The following is a 21,557-nucleotide window of genomic DNA, read 5'->3' on the forward strand; positions in this document are numbered from 1 at the left end:
TACTTCCTGGTCCCTGCCTCAAACTATTCAAACTAAAGACTTCTTTAATATTCGTGACAGTGATACATAAAACGTTCGCGCAAAAACGACGTTCTCATTTAAAACTTAGCGGTTTCAACGCCACATCAAGTATTCACCTGAATGATTTACAATCACGGTGGATATTTCGATTCGTCGAGTTGGAGTTTCTTTTTTCCTTTAGGTACTTAATTAATATCACGTTGGGATTTTTTTGCTCTCTTTTTTTCAAACTGTATCGCAGTTACCTATTACCACCGATCGTATTAGGTACTTACATGGTACGCCTATATAAGCTGTAAGCTTAAAATACCTTAGCTATACGTAGATGGCACATCGAACGATAAAATATATAGTGTTTTAAGTACTGGTGGTAAACGATTCGTGTAAATGTTGCTGGCTGCGTGTGCGGATAATAAATGACCCGCGAATGTTTCCAAAATATTTTCAACGTGCAATTTAATTCACATCTTTCTCGCGTTGATAAGTTGAAAGTATGTGAAATTTAAAAAAAGAAAAAAAATCAACACCAGGCATCGAGATTTTAAAATGTATACCGCCAAATGAATCGTGAAATAAAAATTTCGTATTTCGCTCGGATCGAGTAAATTAAGCGGATAAAAATACAAAAACACAGTCATTTTTTTCAACACAGAGTCTACAGATATACGTCTATCACACTCGTTGGTCGCGAGTGTCGAGCCCACACGCGACATAAATATTAAATTAACGTGAAACGCTTACCTGTATCACTCTCATAGGTAAACCGGTTTCTTTTGCTAATTGTTCTCTTATATGCCTGGTAGGCTTTGGCGTTTGTGAAAAAGCGGTTTTCAAGACTTCTAATTGTTTGGCTTTTATCGTAGTTCTAGGACCTCTTCGTTTCGATCCTGAATTCGCATCTTCTGGAGACTTATTCTCTATTTGACTATCTCTAGTTTCCGGGTCTCCATCTAGAGATCCTGTATCAATTAAAAAAAAAAAAAAGATCAATAATGGAGAAATTTATAGTCAAATATGTGAGGTGAGTATACTTAGTTCATTGGGGTACAGTCATCATAAACAAGCTAAGTACATATTCACTTTCAGAAATAAGAAAATATGCGTACCTATACTCTCTAAATTTGAAAAGTCAAATTTCACTGCTTAGCAGTCACGAAATTTTGCTTTTTTAAAAGCAGTAGTTTTTTACTGCAAAACAGTGAAAAATCTACTGAATGTGTCAGTAAAAATAATTTTGACTGACCAATTCAGTAGATTTTCTACTGTTTTGCAGTCAAAAACTACTGCTTTTAAAAAGGCAAAATGTCGTGACTGCTAAGCAGTGAAATTTGACTGTTTCAAATTTAGAGAGTAAGCAATTTAAGGGTCACATAAAATAATCAAATCAGAAGCTTATTAGCAGAGATACGAGTACCTACTTGGGAACACTAACAAGGGGGAATTTTGACAAGTTGGTACCTATACAATTTTTTGGAGCGAACAGAGAAATATTGAAAGAGTATCTCAACTGAATGCTTTTTCAACCATGTTTCTCCTCAAATCCTTCCACTGTTTGTTCCCATGTTGTGCAACGTTATCCGTAGTATAGACGTTCAGCAGGGTAGGTCGTTTTAAAATTGTTTAAAAATTTGATGGAGTCCAGCTAGAAATTATAACCAAAAAATCTCAACAATAAGACGTATATGCAGAAAAATTTTAATTTTGTAGGTCATTGCTCAAAACTTTCCGAATAAGAGCTCAAAGTTTTTAAAAAATTTGAATTGGAAAAAAATTCTCAAGAGGTCTTTTGATGTCTTTAAAACTTCCAAATTTCCAAATTATCGGTTTATTCCGTAAGAAAAGCATCAAGTTCAGGAGTTCTCAAAATAATAGGTCTTCTTCAAAATACCTTTTGATAATTCTGAGGTCATCTTCTCAGAAAGAACAACTAATTTACATTTACCTACACGTGATTGTGCGGACATCAAAGGATTGCCTGAGCAATAAATAAATAATTTTTTTCACGCAAACTTTGCTTTGAGCTTTCTTCAATGGGAGAAGAGAAAATAGCCAGGCATTAACCTAAACATCATTTTTAAAATCTAAAATCCGTTCTTACCGATTGAAATTCAAAATTTATCCTCAGCGATGAAGTTACTTTTGAAAAAATTCCACTTTGGATATATGAAATTTTGCATTTATGCTCTAAGTAAAACACATCAATAATGGGTGCTAAGGTTTATTTTTGATCCTTCTAGAGCAATTTGAAATTACTAGAGAGAGTTGAAAATTCGCCGAAAACTCAGATTGACCCAAACATGATTATTTTTGATTTGGGAAATCAAAATCCATTTTTTAACAAATATTTCGTGAAAAAACTGAAATTTGTCAATGGCCACAATTAGCAGTTGGGCTATTCGAATTTTCCAAATTTCCCATAGGTAACTTATCAAAAATCCAAAAATGAACTTTGGAACTTGAAATTTTGGTTGTTACGATAGTTTCAGAGCATGCTCTTTCAATTTTGCTGAGTTTGGATTTCTTTCAAATTGGTGAGAGCCAGATCATTTATTTGGTTTCCTTGTTAATTGTTAGTGCAGATTACCTCAATGAGGAAAAGTGAAATGCTAATTTAAAATTTATACTTTTTGAACTATTTTTTTTTTCAAATTTTTCAATTCTTTGAATCATTTAAGGTTACATCTCTTATTATTGATTTCTACCCCATTGATCATATACATACGTACTTATATACTTAAGCTACAATGTTCTTAATTGAAAAGCACTTTACCTTGGTCCTCGGAATCATCTTGTCCTTTACTATCGACTACACTATGACTTAATGGTCCTTGCAGATCACCGGCAGATAACGAATTGTTATTAGTTTCAGGAGTATTTGGATGTAATTGCGAATGTATATGGTGTTTCATTAGGCCAGATGCTGAAGAATTTGATTCTTCGTCATCATCGTCTTCGGAGCCGGAAAACGTTAACGAATCTGCAACATATCACATCACTGCAACAATTAAATGGCTTTAACGTTATCACTACGTAAACGTAAAGACGATACGAGGCAATTTTTGCGAACACATTTTGACGAATACGCGAACGTACAACTAAGTACCTCCACCTCGTATACCTACTCGACAGAGTCATAGAAGAGCTCACAGTTGGGCCTGAGTAACGTGCCGAGAAAATTTTTTTCAATAATCGAAAATAAACAAGAATTGTTTACTGATTACTTTGCCGGGGAATATTGACTGAAGTGTGACAAAACGCTAATATTTATTTAGGCATTTGACTCGATTACGACAAATGGGTTTTGCGCTACTTCAAATCTTTCGCTCCCCTATGCTTTATTATACTGGTGTCGTTTTATACACAGTCGTCGGCATTTGATTCCACAAACAATCCGCCACTTGTCGTTGGTGATCTCACGTCCCACCTAATCCAACTCAATTCTTTATACTGTACTTTAACGGCATTCAAAGCTGTTCTTTAAACGTTCGTCGAAATTTATTCATCCGGCCTGTCTCCTGTCTTCCTATAGTTTTATTTGAATCTCTCCCTCTCTTTCTCTTTCTTTCTCGTAACTTTGTTAGTTTATCGTTTTTTTATCGGACTAAAGGCAGAGGCACGGTAGTTCGATATACTCAATTGTTGTGTTTTAACACTCGGTCTTGCTGCGAGCCCTCTATGTCTATATAGTTTGTAATAAATTTGTTGTTTTGTATTGAAATCACCCATCAACTGAAGTGATTTTTATACAAACAGGTGAAAGTTACTCAAGTATTTTCTATGCCTACTACCTAGTCGAATTAAAGGTGTGAGTATATGCCGGCTTTTGAATTTTTACCGTTCAGTCTTTGAGAGCAAAATAAATTATCAACAGATAATATGATTGAGTCAGGTTAGTAAAAGCTTTAGATCATGTTGTAGCTTGTATAGCATTTTAGTATTGTTGAATTTTTTCTTTTGGAGGAAGGGAGAGAGATTGATTGCATCAAAAATTAATCTTTTTATATTTCTAGCCAAATCAATCTTTGATTTTTGATCATTTTCGTTTAGTATAAAAAATAAGGAGTCTAGAATAAGAAGGCTACCTACATATTCAAAACATCCAGATATAGGTATTTATTTCATCAACTGTTTTCCCTTCCTCTTTTATTTCTAGTTTATAGAACACTCGAATTGGGTATACATTTGAGTCGAAATTATACTCGCGTTGATAATTTCGCCAATACTCGAAAAATATGTAATTCAACAAGTGTCAAAATTCGAAGAGAAAATTAATTAAAAGTTCCAAACCATTGAAAAATCATACTGACAAGGTTGAATGAAATTAGCATATCACAATTTAATGTACCTAGTACCTAACTGAAATAAAACATTACAAGAAATCGAGTTTAAAATGTAGCAATTATTAAATCAAAACTTGACAGATCGTTAATTTAAATTTTATAAAGCTGTGCCCAACATTCCCATGTACTAATTGTAAGTTTCAAACGTTTACCAATTTGAACACTGAGAATAGAATTCTATGCTTTTACACTGAGGAAGGAAGTGGGTATACCTGTACGTATTGCAATTATTTTAGGAAAAAGAGTGCAAAAATCCTAGAACAAAAAAGTTTGCTTTCAATTTTAATCAAACTTCAAAATTAAAGATACCTATACTATGACTTATAATAGAAATTTTTTTAATGTTCTAGCACCTTCTGCAATTTTGAATATAGGCAGATAAGACAACCAACCTGAATGTGTAGAACTTTAAATGCTCTAAAAAAAGGTTACCTATATGATCATATTTTTTAGTACCTTACTCAAAAATGAAGGCACTATAGTTCACATTGAAAATTTAAATCATTCGTAGTGCCTTTAATTTTGACCCTAGGCTGAAGTTGAAAAAACCTTTTTCGCGCTCTTTTGAATGTTTTGCAAAGATGGCGCAGTCACATTTGACCTATCTATCTGCAACATTTTGAGGAGTTACAGAATCTTGAAGAGCACAAAATATCCGCAAAAGAAAATATCTTTTGCGAAAAAAACCCCATAACTTTATGACTAGTGAAACTTTCGAGCATTGAATAGATTTTTTGAAAGAAATTCAAATTGCTCCTGAATTTATCCATTTTAATTCAAGTGATCTTCTCAGCTCACACGATCAATCATCAATTTCGCTCATCAAACAGCTACATATCTATCATCCTACAACATATCGTGACCCTCTTCTCCTCCCCGTAATCATCAAAATCGTGTTTTTTTTTTAAATCATTAACTCTGGCGTTAAACACAGGTAAGCAAGTGAAAAAAAAGTAGAAATCGTTTCAAATACAAGAATGTGAGATTGGACAAAAACTCGGGAAATATAGAAAAAAAACAACAACTGCTGACAGTAGTTGTCAGATTACAAAACGCTTTCGGTTTTTATTCGACGTGGCATTGCGGTCGCACCAAAACCACACTGTATCGAATAGGTAGGTAGATGAAAAGACAGAAAGGCATCGAGACTAGCCTTATAATCAACATTTCTTCAAATGCGAAACCAGCATCCTAGTTCGCCGACTGAATCGGCACCTTTTTATGTTTAACATGTCAAGTATGAAGTGTTCCCTCGGCAGGAGGGTCTTCGAGCCACTTAAATGACACTTATAACCGTGTTTATTTTAATATTTGTTCTTGGGTTTTGAATAGGCGTTGCTAACCTCGCAGCAGATAGGAATATCAATGACAGCCTTTTATGGAGTGTATATATTCTTAAAACCGTAGATGTTTATCAACGATACCAGCAAACGCTACCGTAGGTCAATTTTCAACGACGTTGTTTTTTTTTCTTTTTCTTTTCTTTTTTCCCAAACCAATTCACGGGTTTTGTAAACGAAGTCTGTGAATATTATAGAGCTATATGCAGGTATTTTTGACTTAATTCTATAGGTTACTCGTATATAGATGTGCCAAATTCCAGGTAACGAGATATCAAATGCAAGAATGCGAATGAAATTGATATTTGTGCGAAAATAGGATTAAGTATAGGCGATTTATCGATGCGTAAGTATATATATTTTTCGGCTTTGGTGGCATTCGTTGGTGACGACCACGTAATTTTTAATAAAACGTTTTTTTATTTTTTTGCTTAAATATGTAATTTTTTGGATACGATTTTGCGATGACATTTGATGAATATATTTACTCCCTATAAAAATGAATATTGAAATGCGTATACCTACCTATTAAAGTAGGATTCTTTTTTTTTTTCGTTTTTCTTCTCAACTAAGAGGTGCTCTTCTATTTAAAAAAAATATTTTTGCCCTGCTTTGATTGCTCACAAGAATTTAAATGTGATCTGTCACGAGAAAACCAGGTTAGTGTCCAAAACGTAAATTTTACAGGACGGGCATTTGAAGTTTTGAATCTATGTGTTCGGGGATCTATGATTCGTAGGTCCGTGAAACTTGGACCATTTTTGACCACCAGGGATGCAAACATAACCTGACATTTTTTTTCAAAATCAGGGTTGCCAAAGGCCGATAATCGAAATTTCCCTAAATCGATTTTTTCGTTTTTTTTAAATTTCGCACCAAAAATTTTGCGAAAACTACTAAGAATGAATTATTAACATAAAATAAGTTATTTATTGAGTTTTTCAATTTTTTCAAAAAATTTTGTTCAAGGTGAAAAGAGTTGATTTTTCCAGCTTAAGCCTCATTCAAATTTCAAAAAAATGGCCTTAATCCTACAAATGTGAGCGGATATCCACAAAAATTTGCATGCTGACTCCCCCGGGCATACATTTTAAGAAATTGAAGAAAAAAAAATTTTTTTCATTTTTTTTGTAGTTGCTCTATTTTTTTAACCTTAAATTTAGGGTCAAAAAAATCGTTCGCGAACGTTTTTACCACCACAGGCAGATTCTGCACCCTGAGTACTACCAATATCCATCAAAAAAAATATATCGATTTTTTGGACACTAACCTGGTTTTCTCGTGACAGATCACAAATTTCTAATAATTAGATAGGTATTCAAAAATCTAAAAATTATTTTTAAAAGAAAAGTTATTTCTTTAAAAAATGTTGAAACTGAAAACTGCCTTCAAAATTTATTTCATTACTCTAGAGGATCTTCTAAGTAGTTATATAGGTAGTTCAGAATTTTTAATTAGGTATAGGTAGTAGGTATCTAACTTTATTTACTCGTAAGTACTCTCATTTTGTACATAGGTACATACATTCTCTTTCAAAAGAAATTCTTCAACCAAAAAAAACTAGAATATTAAAATTCTTCTTCTTTGTAAAGAACTGCTTGAATTTTTTATTTTTTATTGTTCAAAGATTCGCTCAACTGGTACCTCTATACCTATACCTACTAGTTTGTAAATCAAAATTGGAACACCCGTTGTACCTACCTTACAAAATGAAAATGTGATTTTTATAAACTAAGATACGATATTTTTAATGATTTCTTTTCAGTAGATACATATATTTCCATTCGCTTACAATGTTTCGCTACTGAATACCTACAGCTAGAAATTCTCAGAAGAATGTTACTAATCCTATATTTTGACGTGAAAATTTTACACGTATAGTGAACATAAATACTATAAAATATTTTTAAAATTCTTTTCAACAATAAAAAATTTCCAACTTCGCAGCCTAAGTAGCTGTTCAGGGCCATTAGAAATAATAAAACGTGGTGCCTGAATAGGCTATAAATTAGAAAACTGCATGTGCAGTTTTTATTTTCCTTCTTTTTTTTTTTTTTTTTTGATATTCCGAGAAAAATAACAATGTCGCAATTTTAGCGTATACCTTATAAAGAGATAAATTTACAGGTGACATTTTAACGTTCGAAAAAAAACACAGCCGATGGTACGTAATAAAAATTTTTATTTCGCAAAGTCCTCTAAAATGTATATTTAATGCATAAAGATGAATTTATTCACATAGGTAGATATGCAGATTCCTGGTATACCTATGTTCATACGTACCTATTACTAATGATGAGGGGATGAGGAAAATATGAGGGGTTTATAGGCAGATATCGATTCAACAGCGGGTAATCGTAAAGAATGAACCAGCTGTGAAAAAGTAGATCATTGACATTTAAAAATTTTCATAGCTTTGTACGGGGGGTAACATCTTAGTTGGTCGAAGACATAATATGGCATAACATTTTTTTAAAAAGTAGACCTTACGAGAAGCTGCATGCGCGGTTTCTCGCGAATATAAATCTTACCTGTAAAACACACGAGAAGAGTTTTACGACAGAGGAAAAAAAAAAGAAGAAGAAACAGCAAAGCATTTGTTCGGTACAGCGGCACGGTATTACTCATTGTTATTGGTAAATTCTCGAATGGCAATGTCATAAGAGAGATTCCTTTTTGAAACGAGCCGAAGGACGATATAAGTATATTTTTATGATGCCATCCACAGTGAATGAAGCGGTATTTGATGGCAACAACAGGGCATACAAGCCTAGGTGTTTATGTTGTTTAAAACGTGTTTATTAAAATTGCCTTTTGTACATGGTACCTACATATGTAGGTACTACACATAGGGTTATTATTATTTTTTTCGCCAAGTTTCACGGTTCTGCATCCTCGTTCGTCGGCGTGCTTATCGTATCTCCAACGAGAATAAACGATTGGATGTATAATTTGCGGTGTGGTGGTCGCGACGGCGACGGCGACGACGACGACGACGTAAACCAAAATGCTCTGCGTCGTGCATCGTGCCAGGCACGTTGCTGAGCATTCAGCTATAGACTAGACCGGATTAGCATGAGTGATCAAGCTCGCAAGTCGTAACTCATTTCGGTCCATCGATCGGATGATTACCACGTATACCTACTTAATCGAGCACTGGAATGGATTCTGCGTTAATTGAAGAGTACGTTGGTCACTAGATCGATTTCAGCCTCTAATGACCATCTATTTTGCGTGTTACCGCAACTATACACTATGGGAGCTGTTCTTCGCCACAAATTGTAACGTTAGGTAGGTAGTATCAAGTGTAAATTTTCATCATGCAGGGTTCATTTTGACTTGCAAGACTCACAAAAAAAAGGTAAAAGGATACTTGCGCAGTTTTAGTAAGAGGAACTTTTGCAATTCCGAAAGTATCCTGTCCATTCTGATCTTTTTTGGATCAAATTTGACTCAAATGTATTCGATCAAAGGTGTCTAGCCTGTTTACCTTAATCAGTATAGGTAGGTACCTATCATTTTCATCCAGTCAATTTTTAAAAATCAACTTATTTTGCGAAAATACTTTTGAAAATTTGGCCATCTTATGAGAAAAAATTTAGCATCATTTTCGAGGATTACGAAATTCCTATAGACTGGAGGCTTTAGAATAGCTGTATCGTTTAGTATATTATATACTATACGAACACACGTCCTCTACTCCTCTCTCTTTCTCCACCGGTTCATGACTTCCCTTCAGCAAATTACTAAAAATGCACAAATGGTTGAAAATGACGAAGGTTGCGTCTTATACTTAATTGCAAAGAGGACAAGCAGGAACTTTTGGTTTCACGCAGTTTAAAATTTTCATTAAAATATTCCTTGACATGTTGAAAATTTAAATGAATTGGGTACCTACGTTTTCTGTTTAATCATAACCAACTACAAATATTTCGTGTTTGTAGCAAAACGGTGACATGATCATCCAAAGTAAAGGCAAGGAAAAGAGGGGAAGTAGATAGGAAAAATTTACGTATGGATACTCGAAAACGAAGAGAAGACTATGTGCCGCTTTATTGGTTCCCACGTTGTTAAGCTGTCTATTTGACTTAATCCTGTACCAATTGCGACGGCAGACAGGAGGGTGGTATATGCCAGACTTAAAAGTATTCGTAAATTTCAACAACGGCAAACAGGTTGTCAAGTCACCTGCAGAGAGCACCGGATCATATTTTCCATGCTGGTAACAAGTTATTTTAAATTTTGTTTTACACCGCGCGTATTTTCAAGTACTATAAAAACTCCTCCCAACATCCTTCTCCTAGTACCTACTCGTACACCTAATACAGGTACGCGTGATGGAGGAAAAACGAAACGAACGATGCGTCGTCGGTTTGTAATAATATTCGTTTCATTTCATTTTTCCTCCGCAGTCAATTCGACAATTCAATGACCGCGCTCACTGCTCAATGCTCGCACGATCTTCAAATATTTGTGCGATACCGCATCGCTCCGGCAAACATTAAAAATTACCTTAATAGGTTTATAATCGAAAAAAATTATTTTTCGAATCGATTATAAAAATATTTACTTAAGCGGATACCGAATAATCCCTTATGTAAACTTGATTCCATAACACCCTATCATTAAAATACGCAAGCATGTAATCAAGAACATCTCATATCGATATCGCGTTATGCTTTTTTCCTCCTAATCGTAAAAAAATTATGAACCGCAATCGAACACGCGACGGGATGAAAAAAAAAACAAATAAAAATATCTCGTTTGTGCGGTTTTTATCGTTTTTTAAAATGTTTATGAATCGTTCAAATTGGACGTATAGGAAAAAATCATCGTAATACGGATAATTTGTAGACAGTCGCCCTATTTTACGCGACTATACATAGTAAGCTTTTAATGATAAGCCGACTTTATGTAGTATGTACGAGATATATATACTACCCTATCGCTACATTATTATGTGAGAAAGCTCGTTTCCAGCAAAATTCAAGGCTCTGATTCGTGTAACTTTTTTAAAAAAACGTTATTTTGACTTTGAAAAATCCAGACGAGGAAATGTTCAACATTTGTCTTGGTTACCTAATAGGTAGGTACTAACAAAATAATATGGATTTTTCAATTTTTGGTAAATTTTTGAAATCTTTGAGCCCCCTCCCTTAACAAATGTGAAAAAATTAAATTTCACCAAATGGACTTGGAAAGCTATTGTTTGGTACGTAGGTACCTATCCTATTTTTGACTTCCCGAATTGCATTGGAAACAGTTTCGAATCGTTTCAAGCAGTTCTGGAGCTTCTAGCAGTGTTTTAAACCTGAAATTATCATAAAATCTTACCCAGTAAAGTTGAAACGCTTCGAGAAAATTTCAATTTTCAAAATTTTCTGAAGACTCCGATTTTGCTTATGAAAAGTTCGAAACCGTTTCCAATCAATTCGGCGGGGAGGATGTCAAAAAGAGGGTGCATATAAAATTTCAACTTTCTAAGCCAATTTGAGTTGATTTTCTCACTTTTTTGTCTTAAAGATTTTCAAGAATTCACCAAAAATCGAAAAATTCATTTTTAGCACGTAAAATTTTGTTAGCTTTGCCCGACTCAAAAATTCTTCAGCATGATTGGGATACCCGCTAGCTATTAAGACACAAATTATTTCAATTAAGTAGGTAATTGTTCTGAAATTCAGTCCAATGTCAAATCAAAAGTTGTGTTTTTATAAAATTTTATGATACGAATACGAATAGTTACAACTCTGCCCAGTCATTTTATTATTTAAAAAAAAAATGATGGCTTTAATGAAATTTTGATTTCATGATTTTATTATTCCTGCAGTAAATCTTTCCTTTTCAGTTCATTACCAACCTATATCAGAATTGCAGTGAACCGTGTATTATCATGAATTTTTGAACATTCAACAGGTTTTTTTTGACACTCAAGTTTAAATGTACATTAGGTACCTCCTACATAAATTTATAGAATATTATTCAATGTACGAAGCAACTTGAATTTATCGAATAAAAAGCCCATTTGAACCCTTCGGCTTTTTTCCGCATTCGAATGAAATCTAGCTGGATAAATGAAACAAGTTTTTAACTAGGCCCATTAAAGTTACTTTTCAGTTACCTATTCTAGAAGAGTTTGAACACTCAATGTGGGGAGAGTAAGACTAGAAACACATTTTCCCTGAAGGCTCCGAAAGGATTTAGTTTAAAAATAGGATAATGAACTGAATTATTTCGAAGGTTGAGATTTAGAACGTAAATTAAGTTTTCATTTTTCAGAATTCCAATTACTTACTATCTTTCAAATTGGGCTACAAAATTTTAGAATGATTTCTGTATTTGCATTACCTCTTCAAAATCAATTTCCAGAACTTTGCATTGTCATAAAATTATAAAAGTACTCATTCAATTTTTGGAATTCACATTGCCTCTAAATTACAGATTTTCAAACCATTTTTCGAAATTCCCTTTTTCTTCAAATTCTTTAAATTACAAAATTTTATATAAATTTTTGAGTTCACATTGTCTACAAATTTCAACACTTTTAATCAATTTTTGGATTTTACAATACTTGTATATGACAAAATTATCTATTTCAAATCAATTTTTGAGTTTACATTGCATCTATATACTTACCTAAATCAATTTTCGGAATTCTCACTTTCTCCAAAAATCATGAAAGTGCAATCTATGATTTTTGCCACTTCTTAGTTCGCCTGACTGTGCCACAACATATTGGCTTGGCTTTGCCACATTAACTTTGTCACAGTAGACTACACATATGGTAATGGCTTTGCAAATTCACCCTGTTTTTTTTTTTTTTTTTTGCTGTTTCTCACAATTTGTGACCATTTGTGCACTTGCGCAGCCGATTCAATCGCATATTCTTTTACTCAAATCCGACTGAATTTTCAAAATAAAGAACACAAAAAAAATTCCTCAACTTGACTGGATTCAAGGCCCCTTTTCTATTTTTTTTTTTTTTTTTTTTTTAAAGGAAATTATGCATTAAAATAATGAACTAAAATTTGCAATTGCTCAGCTGTAATTACCCATCAGAATCAAAACAAAAATTATTCTATTCCCTCCGCCTTAATGATTCTCACACTCTGTCCAATACGTAAATATAAAAAAATTATTGGATAGTTTGAGAGAACTTTTAGGTATACTTATAAGAAAAAATTGCTACTCTCAAACCGAGACCAATACCTATAGTCTGAAAAAAAATGGAGAAACCGAGAGCACGTGCTTTTCATTCAACAGTTGATATCGCAATTTCGCAAATTACGCTAAAAATCTTGGAATTTCGTCCCTCGAATGAGTCAAAGATAAGGTCACAACTTCAGACGAATACTTCTCGAACACTTCCTGGGGCGAAATTAAGCTAAGTATACAGATCTACACTAAAAAAATCGTAGGCATAATCTTCGATGGATCCATATTTAGCGTTCACATATCTGTATTTGAAATGTAAATGAGGGTGCAGGAGTATTGTTCTATTGGCGATATTTTATCTTCGCTTCTATATGCTAACGAATTTTATAGAGAAGAAACATCGATAAGAATTCGGACTCGGTATTAAAATAAGTGATAACATATATATACTGATAGGCAGATATAAGTTAATGAAGCAGCTTTAGGCTGGTAGGTAGGTAGGCACTAGGTATGTGCTTAATTCCCGCCGAACGTGTTTTAAAACAGTATTTTGCATTTCAGCTGCAGCCTTGTTGACAAGTTGTCAAGTATATAAGATATCGTTTTCAAAATCACAGCTGATCTTACGATTGAAAACGATTTCTCAAACTAGTGAATCACTGCGGCAGATACTGGTTGGTTTTAATGAAATTCTCCTAGCCCCAGTTCGAATTCCTTCCAATGGCTTATGCATGGATAGGCAATGAAAAGATGAGGTGGAGGAGGATAAAGTTGAAGATTAAATAAAGACGTAGACGTTAGTAGGTATAGAATACGAGTATAACGTAGCAGCAAAACTTTAATCCCTCTATCAAAAGTATAAGTATATCGATAGATGTAAATCAAATTTGGCACCGTAGTCTATAGCCAATTAGCAAGCTCGTACTATCGATAATTAATCCGGCGGAAATTAATTTATACCCGGTTGAGTTTTTATTTTGAACGCAAATGTTTATAAAACTGACACAATAATCTTTCATACACCTTTATAGTATAGTAGGTATATCGATTATCATAAATCTAGTCCATTTCAAAGATTACGTGCATGTGTATAAACCAGTTGTCAGTTTATTGTTGGTATGTAAAGTATACTACCTATAAAAATTACAATCCGATTTTCTTCCCTATAGAGAGATTATAGCCGAATAAAATCCAGTTTCACACATTGTTTTTTTTTATGCTCCACTCGCCGCTATTAATATTTTTTACATACGCTTTTAAAACCCCCCGGATGGCTATCGATATAAATCTCGGACCAATTTTCTGTTAGTACGTATTGCCTTTCACTCGATTTTCATTTTACAAATCGCCGACCGATGATATGTTTTACTCGCGTTTAGCCGAGCTACATCTGCATATCTCACCGAGTCTGAATAATGGTGTGATGTGTTGTGGTACTTTCATGTAGTCTTTCAACAAAACGCCTATAACAAGATTTTTTCATCGCCTAACCTGCTAACTTGGCTATCTTTACGTTATGATTAATTTGCCAAAGACAATAAGAACCGCGTATTCGAAAAGTTGTGCTGTTCTTTCAATTAACACGTGATTCATTATGATCGCAGCTTTGGATGTATGTACCTATGTGTTTTGTGTTTGTGTACTATGTACTGTGAACGAATGATAAATTACGGAGCGATTTACAACTGGCTGATGGACAAGAAGCGTTAATGTTTTGATTTGTCGATGACTGCTCAGGCTGCTGTCATAAGGTAGAAGTACACGCTACACAGTACCTTGTCTGTAAGAGTTTGTAATCGAACAAGCAGACTATCTATCGATTCTACTTTAATGATGATTTGTAACCCATCTACGTACTCTACCAAAATACTATGCACTCGAGACGAAATACAAGTACCCTCGAGGAATTGAGATACTTAATGGACTTTGCAGTAGCGTAACTTGACACCCCTTCCCCGGGGGGGGGGGGGGGGTTGAAATCAAGATACAAGATATTCTACAAAAAAGTGTATTTTTACGCGAAGGCTAAAAATTCACTTTTTCAGAGCTTCGGGGGGGGGGGGGTTGACGCCCCTGGGACTTTGTTTTCTTCAACCCTTAATTCAAAGAATGAGCAGAAATCAGCGCCAAAAATCGAACACGCTCAATTATTTATTACTTAGGAGAAAGCAGACGAGGAGAGCAGAGAATACAATAGAACACTCAAACGACAAAAAATACCTACAGTTTTTAGAAGCAAAAAAAATGTGATTTTGAAATAAAATAGGTACCTAATGTAAGTATTTTTCAAGTAAAACTAATGAACGTTTATTTCAAACCCAAATATCAATTTCCTGAAACCAAATTTCACCATCTCCATATTGTGATACTCTTAGGCTATGAATTCTCCAATAGAACTTGAATTTTTCGCTGCCATTTTCCAATTTTCCCCAAAGGAATATGCGCAGTGAACACTCACAACAATATCAGTAAATTTAAACGGGAGCTGGATACCCAATTTTAATTTTTTGGCTAAATTACAATGCGTATTTTTGAAAAAGTCTGAAACATTGAAAATTGTCCAATTGAAAAGTCGTTTTCTTCACTATCCAAAAAATTTGTTTTCTGCACAATATCCACACTAAAGATTACTTGATGATTAAATTTTCAGCTGCGAATTCCTCTTCCGGCTTTGGACAAAATTTGAAATTTAGGTACCTACCTATGGGGAAAAACTGAAATCTCGCTGAACAACCCAAGTTGACTAGAAATGACGAAATTTTTTTTTGGTAAACGACGTCACGGTGGAAATAAATTTTCATGAAACTAATGTCAATTTGAACAGATTTTGGAGAATTTTTCATAAAATTGGAATTTACAAAATGTCATCGGAGACTCCAGAGTAGCTTAACGATTTCTCTATAATCGATTCTGCAGATTGAAAAAATACGAGAAACCAATTTTGAAAATATAGTCGGTCAGATGGGTCCCCAATAGTTTATTTTGGACGGATTTTGGAAATTTCAGGAAACTTCAAAGCAACTCAAAACCACCTCCAGTTGATTTTCAAAGTTGAAAGTGCGGTGGATAATAAATTACACGTATCTAACTTATAATTAGGTAACATTTCGTAGAAATCGAAATTTCAAAAAATTCAACGAAGGCTCCAAAATTGTTCAAAACCGTTCACGATCGCTTCCAATCGATAGCTAGAATGTAGGGAACCAAAAATAAGGTAAATAGGTACATAGATACCGTAACATCAGATTTTGATGATATTTTTTTTCAAATCCAACTGCGCTGTAAATTTATCATTAAAAAAATGCAAATTTTCTTTGACTAAATCTCGAAGAAAATCAGTACCTACGTAAAAATTCGTCATCAAAGGAAATTTTCACGAAAATTGTTCACTGATGGCACTTGAAAAAATTCAACGCATACTTAAGGCCTTGTTATCAAACAAATTTAAGCGAATAAAGTAGAATTATTTTATGATCGTAATAATTTATCGGTCGATTCATAGAGTTAAAGTCGTTGATTACATTGGACAGACCTGACGTAACAAAACCATACATCTAAATCATGGGCTACAATCTTTTCATGTTTGCGGTAGCGAGAGTCTTGTTTTTACACGATATGATATGTTAATTACACGAGTGTTTGAGCTAAGGCGAATAATATGGTGATTGGACCACCAACGGTTGTATTCTTTTGCCATAAAGTTTTTTCATTTGCGTAAATCATAAATCGAAAGCGTTTTTATTTCTTTAAATCAATAAATTAAGACGTATCTACGCGGGCTTTTAAAACACACGTAAGTATACTCGAGTTGGGCTGAAAAAAAACTAACCTATGAGAAGGACGTGTTATTATTATCTCCACCCATACCTATCTACTTTTGAGAAACTTCACGCACGTTTTTCAACTACCTATATCTACGAGTAAGTATATGTCTTATACGTGAATTGATTTTAAACATGAAAAGCTCCAACTCTTTGAACGCTTAAGCTCGCGAATAAATCATCGTGGCTAGTACGAAGATTGTACGAGATAAGAAAAGTGTTGAAAGAAGACATCATGCGAAATATCGGTCGATATAGGTAGACGCGATTGGTTGAAAATATCAGACGAAAGGAAGAGCTCGAATACGCCGACAAAACGTTTAATGAGAATTTATCGACCACCAATTACAAGCTGCCAGAGAGTACGGTTGAAAAAAAATAAATAAATGGAAAAGACGTTAATAAAAACAAAAAAGTATATAGTATAGTAACATACACGTAGGTAGTAGGTCTAGGTACCTATACAACTTATTAGTGTACTCGTAGGTACGAGTACCTACATTACCTAGGTATACGATGAGTACGAGTGTAGTGTACGTAGAGAATATCGTTTACCTCCGAGTCGGCTGTCAGAAGTGCTGGCAGTATCCCCGGCAATATTTATCGGAATAAAACGAGCGGAATGTCTGCAACGAGAAAGGACCCCTGTGGATACAGATGAAGAGCGAGTGTCAGAACCAGAGGGGGCTCTCGTTTACCTTTCACCGACAAACCTGCTCGCGGGGGTCCTTTACATAGGTTTAAGCTCGCGCTTGCGTTTTTTTGCTCAACATTTAACGTGAAAATCGCTATTGTCTTATACAACGAACACGAAATCACTACTATTTTGAAATTTCGCTGACGTTCATCGGCAGAGGGGCGGCGGATCGCTCGGCGTGCGAATGTTTTTTACTTTTTCAATAGCTGTACGTGTGTATGTGCGCGCGTTACATTCTATGACGTTTTTGAAAGTTTATTTTGCTGCGAGAATTGTGCGATTCGATGCTACGCGATAAGTTGGCGTGTTTTGAACTGATATGTTGGAGTTTTCTACCCTCCTCATTTCCACGATGAGTAGGTGCTCGTTCTCGTATTATTTAACATCAATGATACGTTCGTTGGGTTGAATTTCAAAAAAAAAAAAAAAAAAAAAAATGAAACACATAACCGAATTCATTGTGATATTTTTCATTCTCGATGAAAACAGGGAGATATATCTACTCGTATTCGCTATATAAACTTACACCTAGAAATGCGAGCATTTTTCAGAAAAATGTTCTCAAATATGTGTCATTCAATTGAAAATTTTAATGAGGAAACTAGATTTTATGCAACTGGGATACAATTTTTTGAATGTCGAGCATTCGTGGATTCGTGAATTTTCAAAAACTGATACTTGAAACGAAAGCTTTGCACAATTTTTTTCAATTTTCAATCTTTTCTTTGTATGTATCTTTGATGACGATAGTATTCGTGTACTTCACTTACCCGAAACCAAAAGCAAAACGTTGATTCAGATTCAAGAAATGATGGAGAAGACTGAATTAACTTTTCGATACGGCTGAAAATTTAAATGTATGTAATTCCCAACACTCGAATCGAAAATTTATAATTTCTCAACCTTCTTACGTCTGAAAATCCCAAATGATTTTATTTTTCAAAAAATAATCAATTGCGGCACCATAAAAAAATTACTTAGTAGGTATGTGGAATGGACAATATTTTTATTAAATTTCTGCGGCAATTTTACCAATATGAGTTTAATAAAGTGGATCCCCCCTCCCAAAGTCAGCGGATTTTGACCAAATTCAGCAGAGACTCAATTTTTCTCCCAAAAGATAAACATCTTCAAAATGGATCTTAAATTCAAAAAAGAATCTATCGAGCATTGGTTCTCTTTTCCAATATCATTGTAGGTACTTCGTATACACGTATGTAAATCTACCATACTTCTCAAACAAATCTCTCCTTCACATACTTACAACGAAGCGTAGGGGAAAAAAGTATAAAACCAAACCAATAAATTCACACGATTTACAATTATCATTCAGAGTAAATGACCCATAACGACCTATAGTATTCCTTAAACGTGAAACGTTTTACAATAAATTTGAATGTTTAATATGATTTATAAATATTTTCATCAGCTCGCTTCAACCAAAAAAAAAAAAAACTCGAACACATCGTGTATTTATAATTCGACAAACACACTCGATTTTAGAATACACAAATAAAATATAGGTACACCTATACTATATGAAATCCGAAATTCGTTAAATGATTGGAACAACGACACCTCGGCAATTACAAGATTCGAACTCGACTCGCATTAATAGTCGGGATAATTTCCATCGAATACGTATAATTCTTAAAAATAATTTTTCAAACAAGCGGACTTATGGAATTATAAAAAAATATTGAGATATAAATCTTAAAACTGGATGTTTCCGAACACGTTCGCTTTTTGTTTTTAAACGAAATGAAAAAAAAAATGTGTATGAGAAGAAACTGGCGGAAAGATATATAAGTTATTAAAATAGGTGATTTATATGTAAATGTTCGCCTTAATAACCTCTAATAAAATAAATTAAATGACAGTTGAGAAAACATACATTTTTATCATTCACTGCAGTCACACAAAGACAGTAACAATTAAACACTGTTTAAATTGTAATTTATCTTGGTAATTCGTCGTACAGACGTTGGTTAGTGTTCGAAAATAGCTCTATTTCCATAAGTAGGTATATAGATAGATACTGATAGATTCCATACTTGGTGCATATTTCAACCAGTGGACAATTTTCAAAGTAAAAGAAAAAAGTAAGAGGGAAAAATTCATTTATAATTCCATATTTCCTTAAGACCGTAATAAGACGATGCGATGGCAAAGAAATACGTGTAGTACGTACAGGTGAAACACGCAGATCATTCTGCATAAAGGAAAACGAAGGTATAGAGAAGAAAGGAAACATAGCAAGTAAAGGAGTAGGTACCTAGTGAAGGAAAAGCGAAGAATACGCGGATTGAAAAACGGTCCCTACAGGCAGTAGCTACACCGGAACTCGGCAAAGTGGAATGTAATTTCCGTTGATGAGTTTCATATCGAATTTTTCATGCAACAAGAATAAGCCTTCTCTTAACGTTTTCGCTGCTTTTCAGCTGATCTACCTGATTTTCCATCTTTATAGAATTTTCTGTTACAAACAGCAAATCTATTAGATTTCCAAAGGGAAGATTATTTTATTTTCGCTACGGATTACCTACCTGCTTACCCAGCCACCCTATAGCGAACAGAATTTCGTAAACTTTCAACCCTCGTTGATGTTTTGGCGTATAATCGATTTTCGCTGATTTGTTCCCGCGTACGGTAGGTTTCTCTACGTATAGCTGCGTCCGAATCCCTAAACTTTATACTTACTCGTAATACTACGTCTGCCGTGAAAATTATGAAATTTCGTCGTTTCGTATCGCGTATCATTGTTCGGGGGTTAGATTTTCGTTATATATGAAGTGAGAAATAATTAAATCAGAAGGGTGTGTAAGTTGGTGTACGGTAGTAACCGTAAATAAATTTCAGGTTGTGCTATACGTCGCGCGTCGCCTGTACGTGCACTGCACATTCTCGGCCGTGTTTTTTTTTTGGACGAATTTTTCCGTACTTATGTGTTTCCAAAGTATACATTTGTGTGACATGTTTGAAGATCATCTTCATTTTTATTATTAGGTTATCGTATCTATATGTAGTATCTGGACTCGTATCTTTCGTTCCTCTCCGGATTTTTGATATTTTTTCAATTAGTATTTCGAAAACATCCATTCGATTCGATTTTCCCTAACAATTCTAAAATACCTATGTATATAACTACAATCACAACTTGAGTAGGAAGGTATCTCTTCGCTAAAGTCGCGATTCCCCCCTCAATTTTCGTTTCTTCTCTCCCACCCTAAACTAAACAAAAGCTCAAGGATTATGGCGATAGAAAATTCCCTGAAATTTTCACTATATACTACCACTACTACCGAGAAAATGTTACTTATTTCATTCAAAAAAATGATATAAAAGTGTCGACAACATATCGATTGTATAGCGCAATGTAAATAAGACATCACGTGAGAAACAGACAGACGTTTCGTCACGACACTACCTACAGCAATGCATCTATTCAAAATGCTCGTAAAATTTGACACTTACGCTGTTCGCAAGAACTAATCACGATGTAGTCCCGTGAAGAGAGAGATGAGGAGAGGAGAAGAGACGAAAAAAAAAAGAATGTATAAAATTTTAAAATGTACCAACGGATTGATACCGTAAGTACCTTACCTTACCTTACCTTACCTTACCTTACCTACAAGAACATACTCGTATGTACTCGTACCTATTTCATGACGAAGCACATCGCAGGCAGCCGTGACGAAACGTCCTGGCGCCTACTAACTGACCGAACCTAATTTTTTCTTTAAAGGAAGCTATTGTACTGAGGTATACAACAATAGAGCCAACCGTGCGACAATAATAACAACAATAACGATAAACATCTTATAGGCTTACAGGTGCTGCCAATGTCTATCTATAATGTACCAATGTATCTATCTATCTATCTATGACGTACACGATCAGTGCTAAAATAATAGTAGCCACTGTATTATTTTACGCGTTACCTATATCGCGATTTGACAGCAGAACGAAGTAAAAGATACATCGGATATTAAATCGGAGGACGTGAAGGCGTCGTGTCACGTTGGGCAGCAGCAACGACAGCAACGACGACGACTTTTTCTCTGGTGACAGCTACGCATGTTGTAGGTCTAGGTACTACTATAGTACGTGTATTCCCATAATACCCGGTAAATACGCGAGTACGCGATCGCAATTCATAAAGTTCAATTTATTATTACCTACTCCT

General features: G+C 34.4%; 1 protein-coding gene across 3 annotated transcripts in view; it reads right to left on the reverse strand.

Annotated features, from left to right (window-relative positions):
* Positions 1-21,557, reverse strand: part of Lim1 (LIM homeobox 1) — a 63,034-nt gene that overhangs the window by 12,386 nt on the left and 29,091 nt on the right. For all 3 annotated transcript variants that reach the window (XM_065345295.1, XM_065345294.1, XM_065345296.1), the window contains exons 4-5: positions 2,792-2,998; positions 763-980 (exon numbers count right to left, since the gene is read on the reverse strand). In XM_065345295.1, coding sequence (XP_065201367.1) covers positions 763-980; positions 2,792-2,998 — 425 coding nt within the window. The remainder of the gene's footprint in view (positions 1-762; positions 981-2,791; positions 2,999-21,557) is intronic.

The sequence above is a fragment of the Planococcus citri genome, chromosome 1 (genome assembly GCF_950023065.1).
Source record: "Planococcus citri chromosome 1, ihPlaCitr1.1, whole genome shotgun sequence".
NCBI classification, from domain to species: Eukaryota; Metazoa; Arthropoda; class Insecta; order Hemiptera; family Pseudococcidae; genus Planococcus; species Planococcus citri.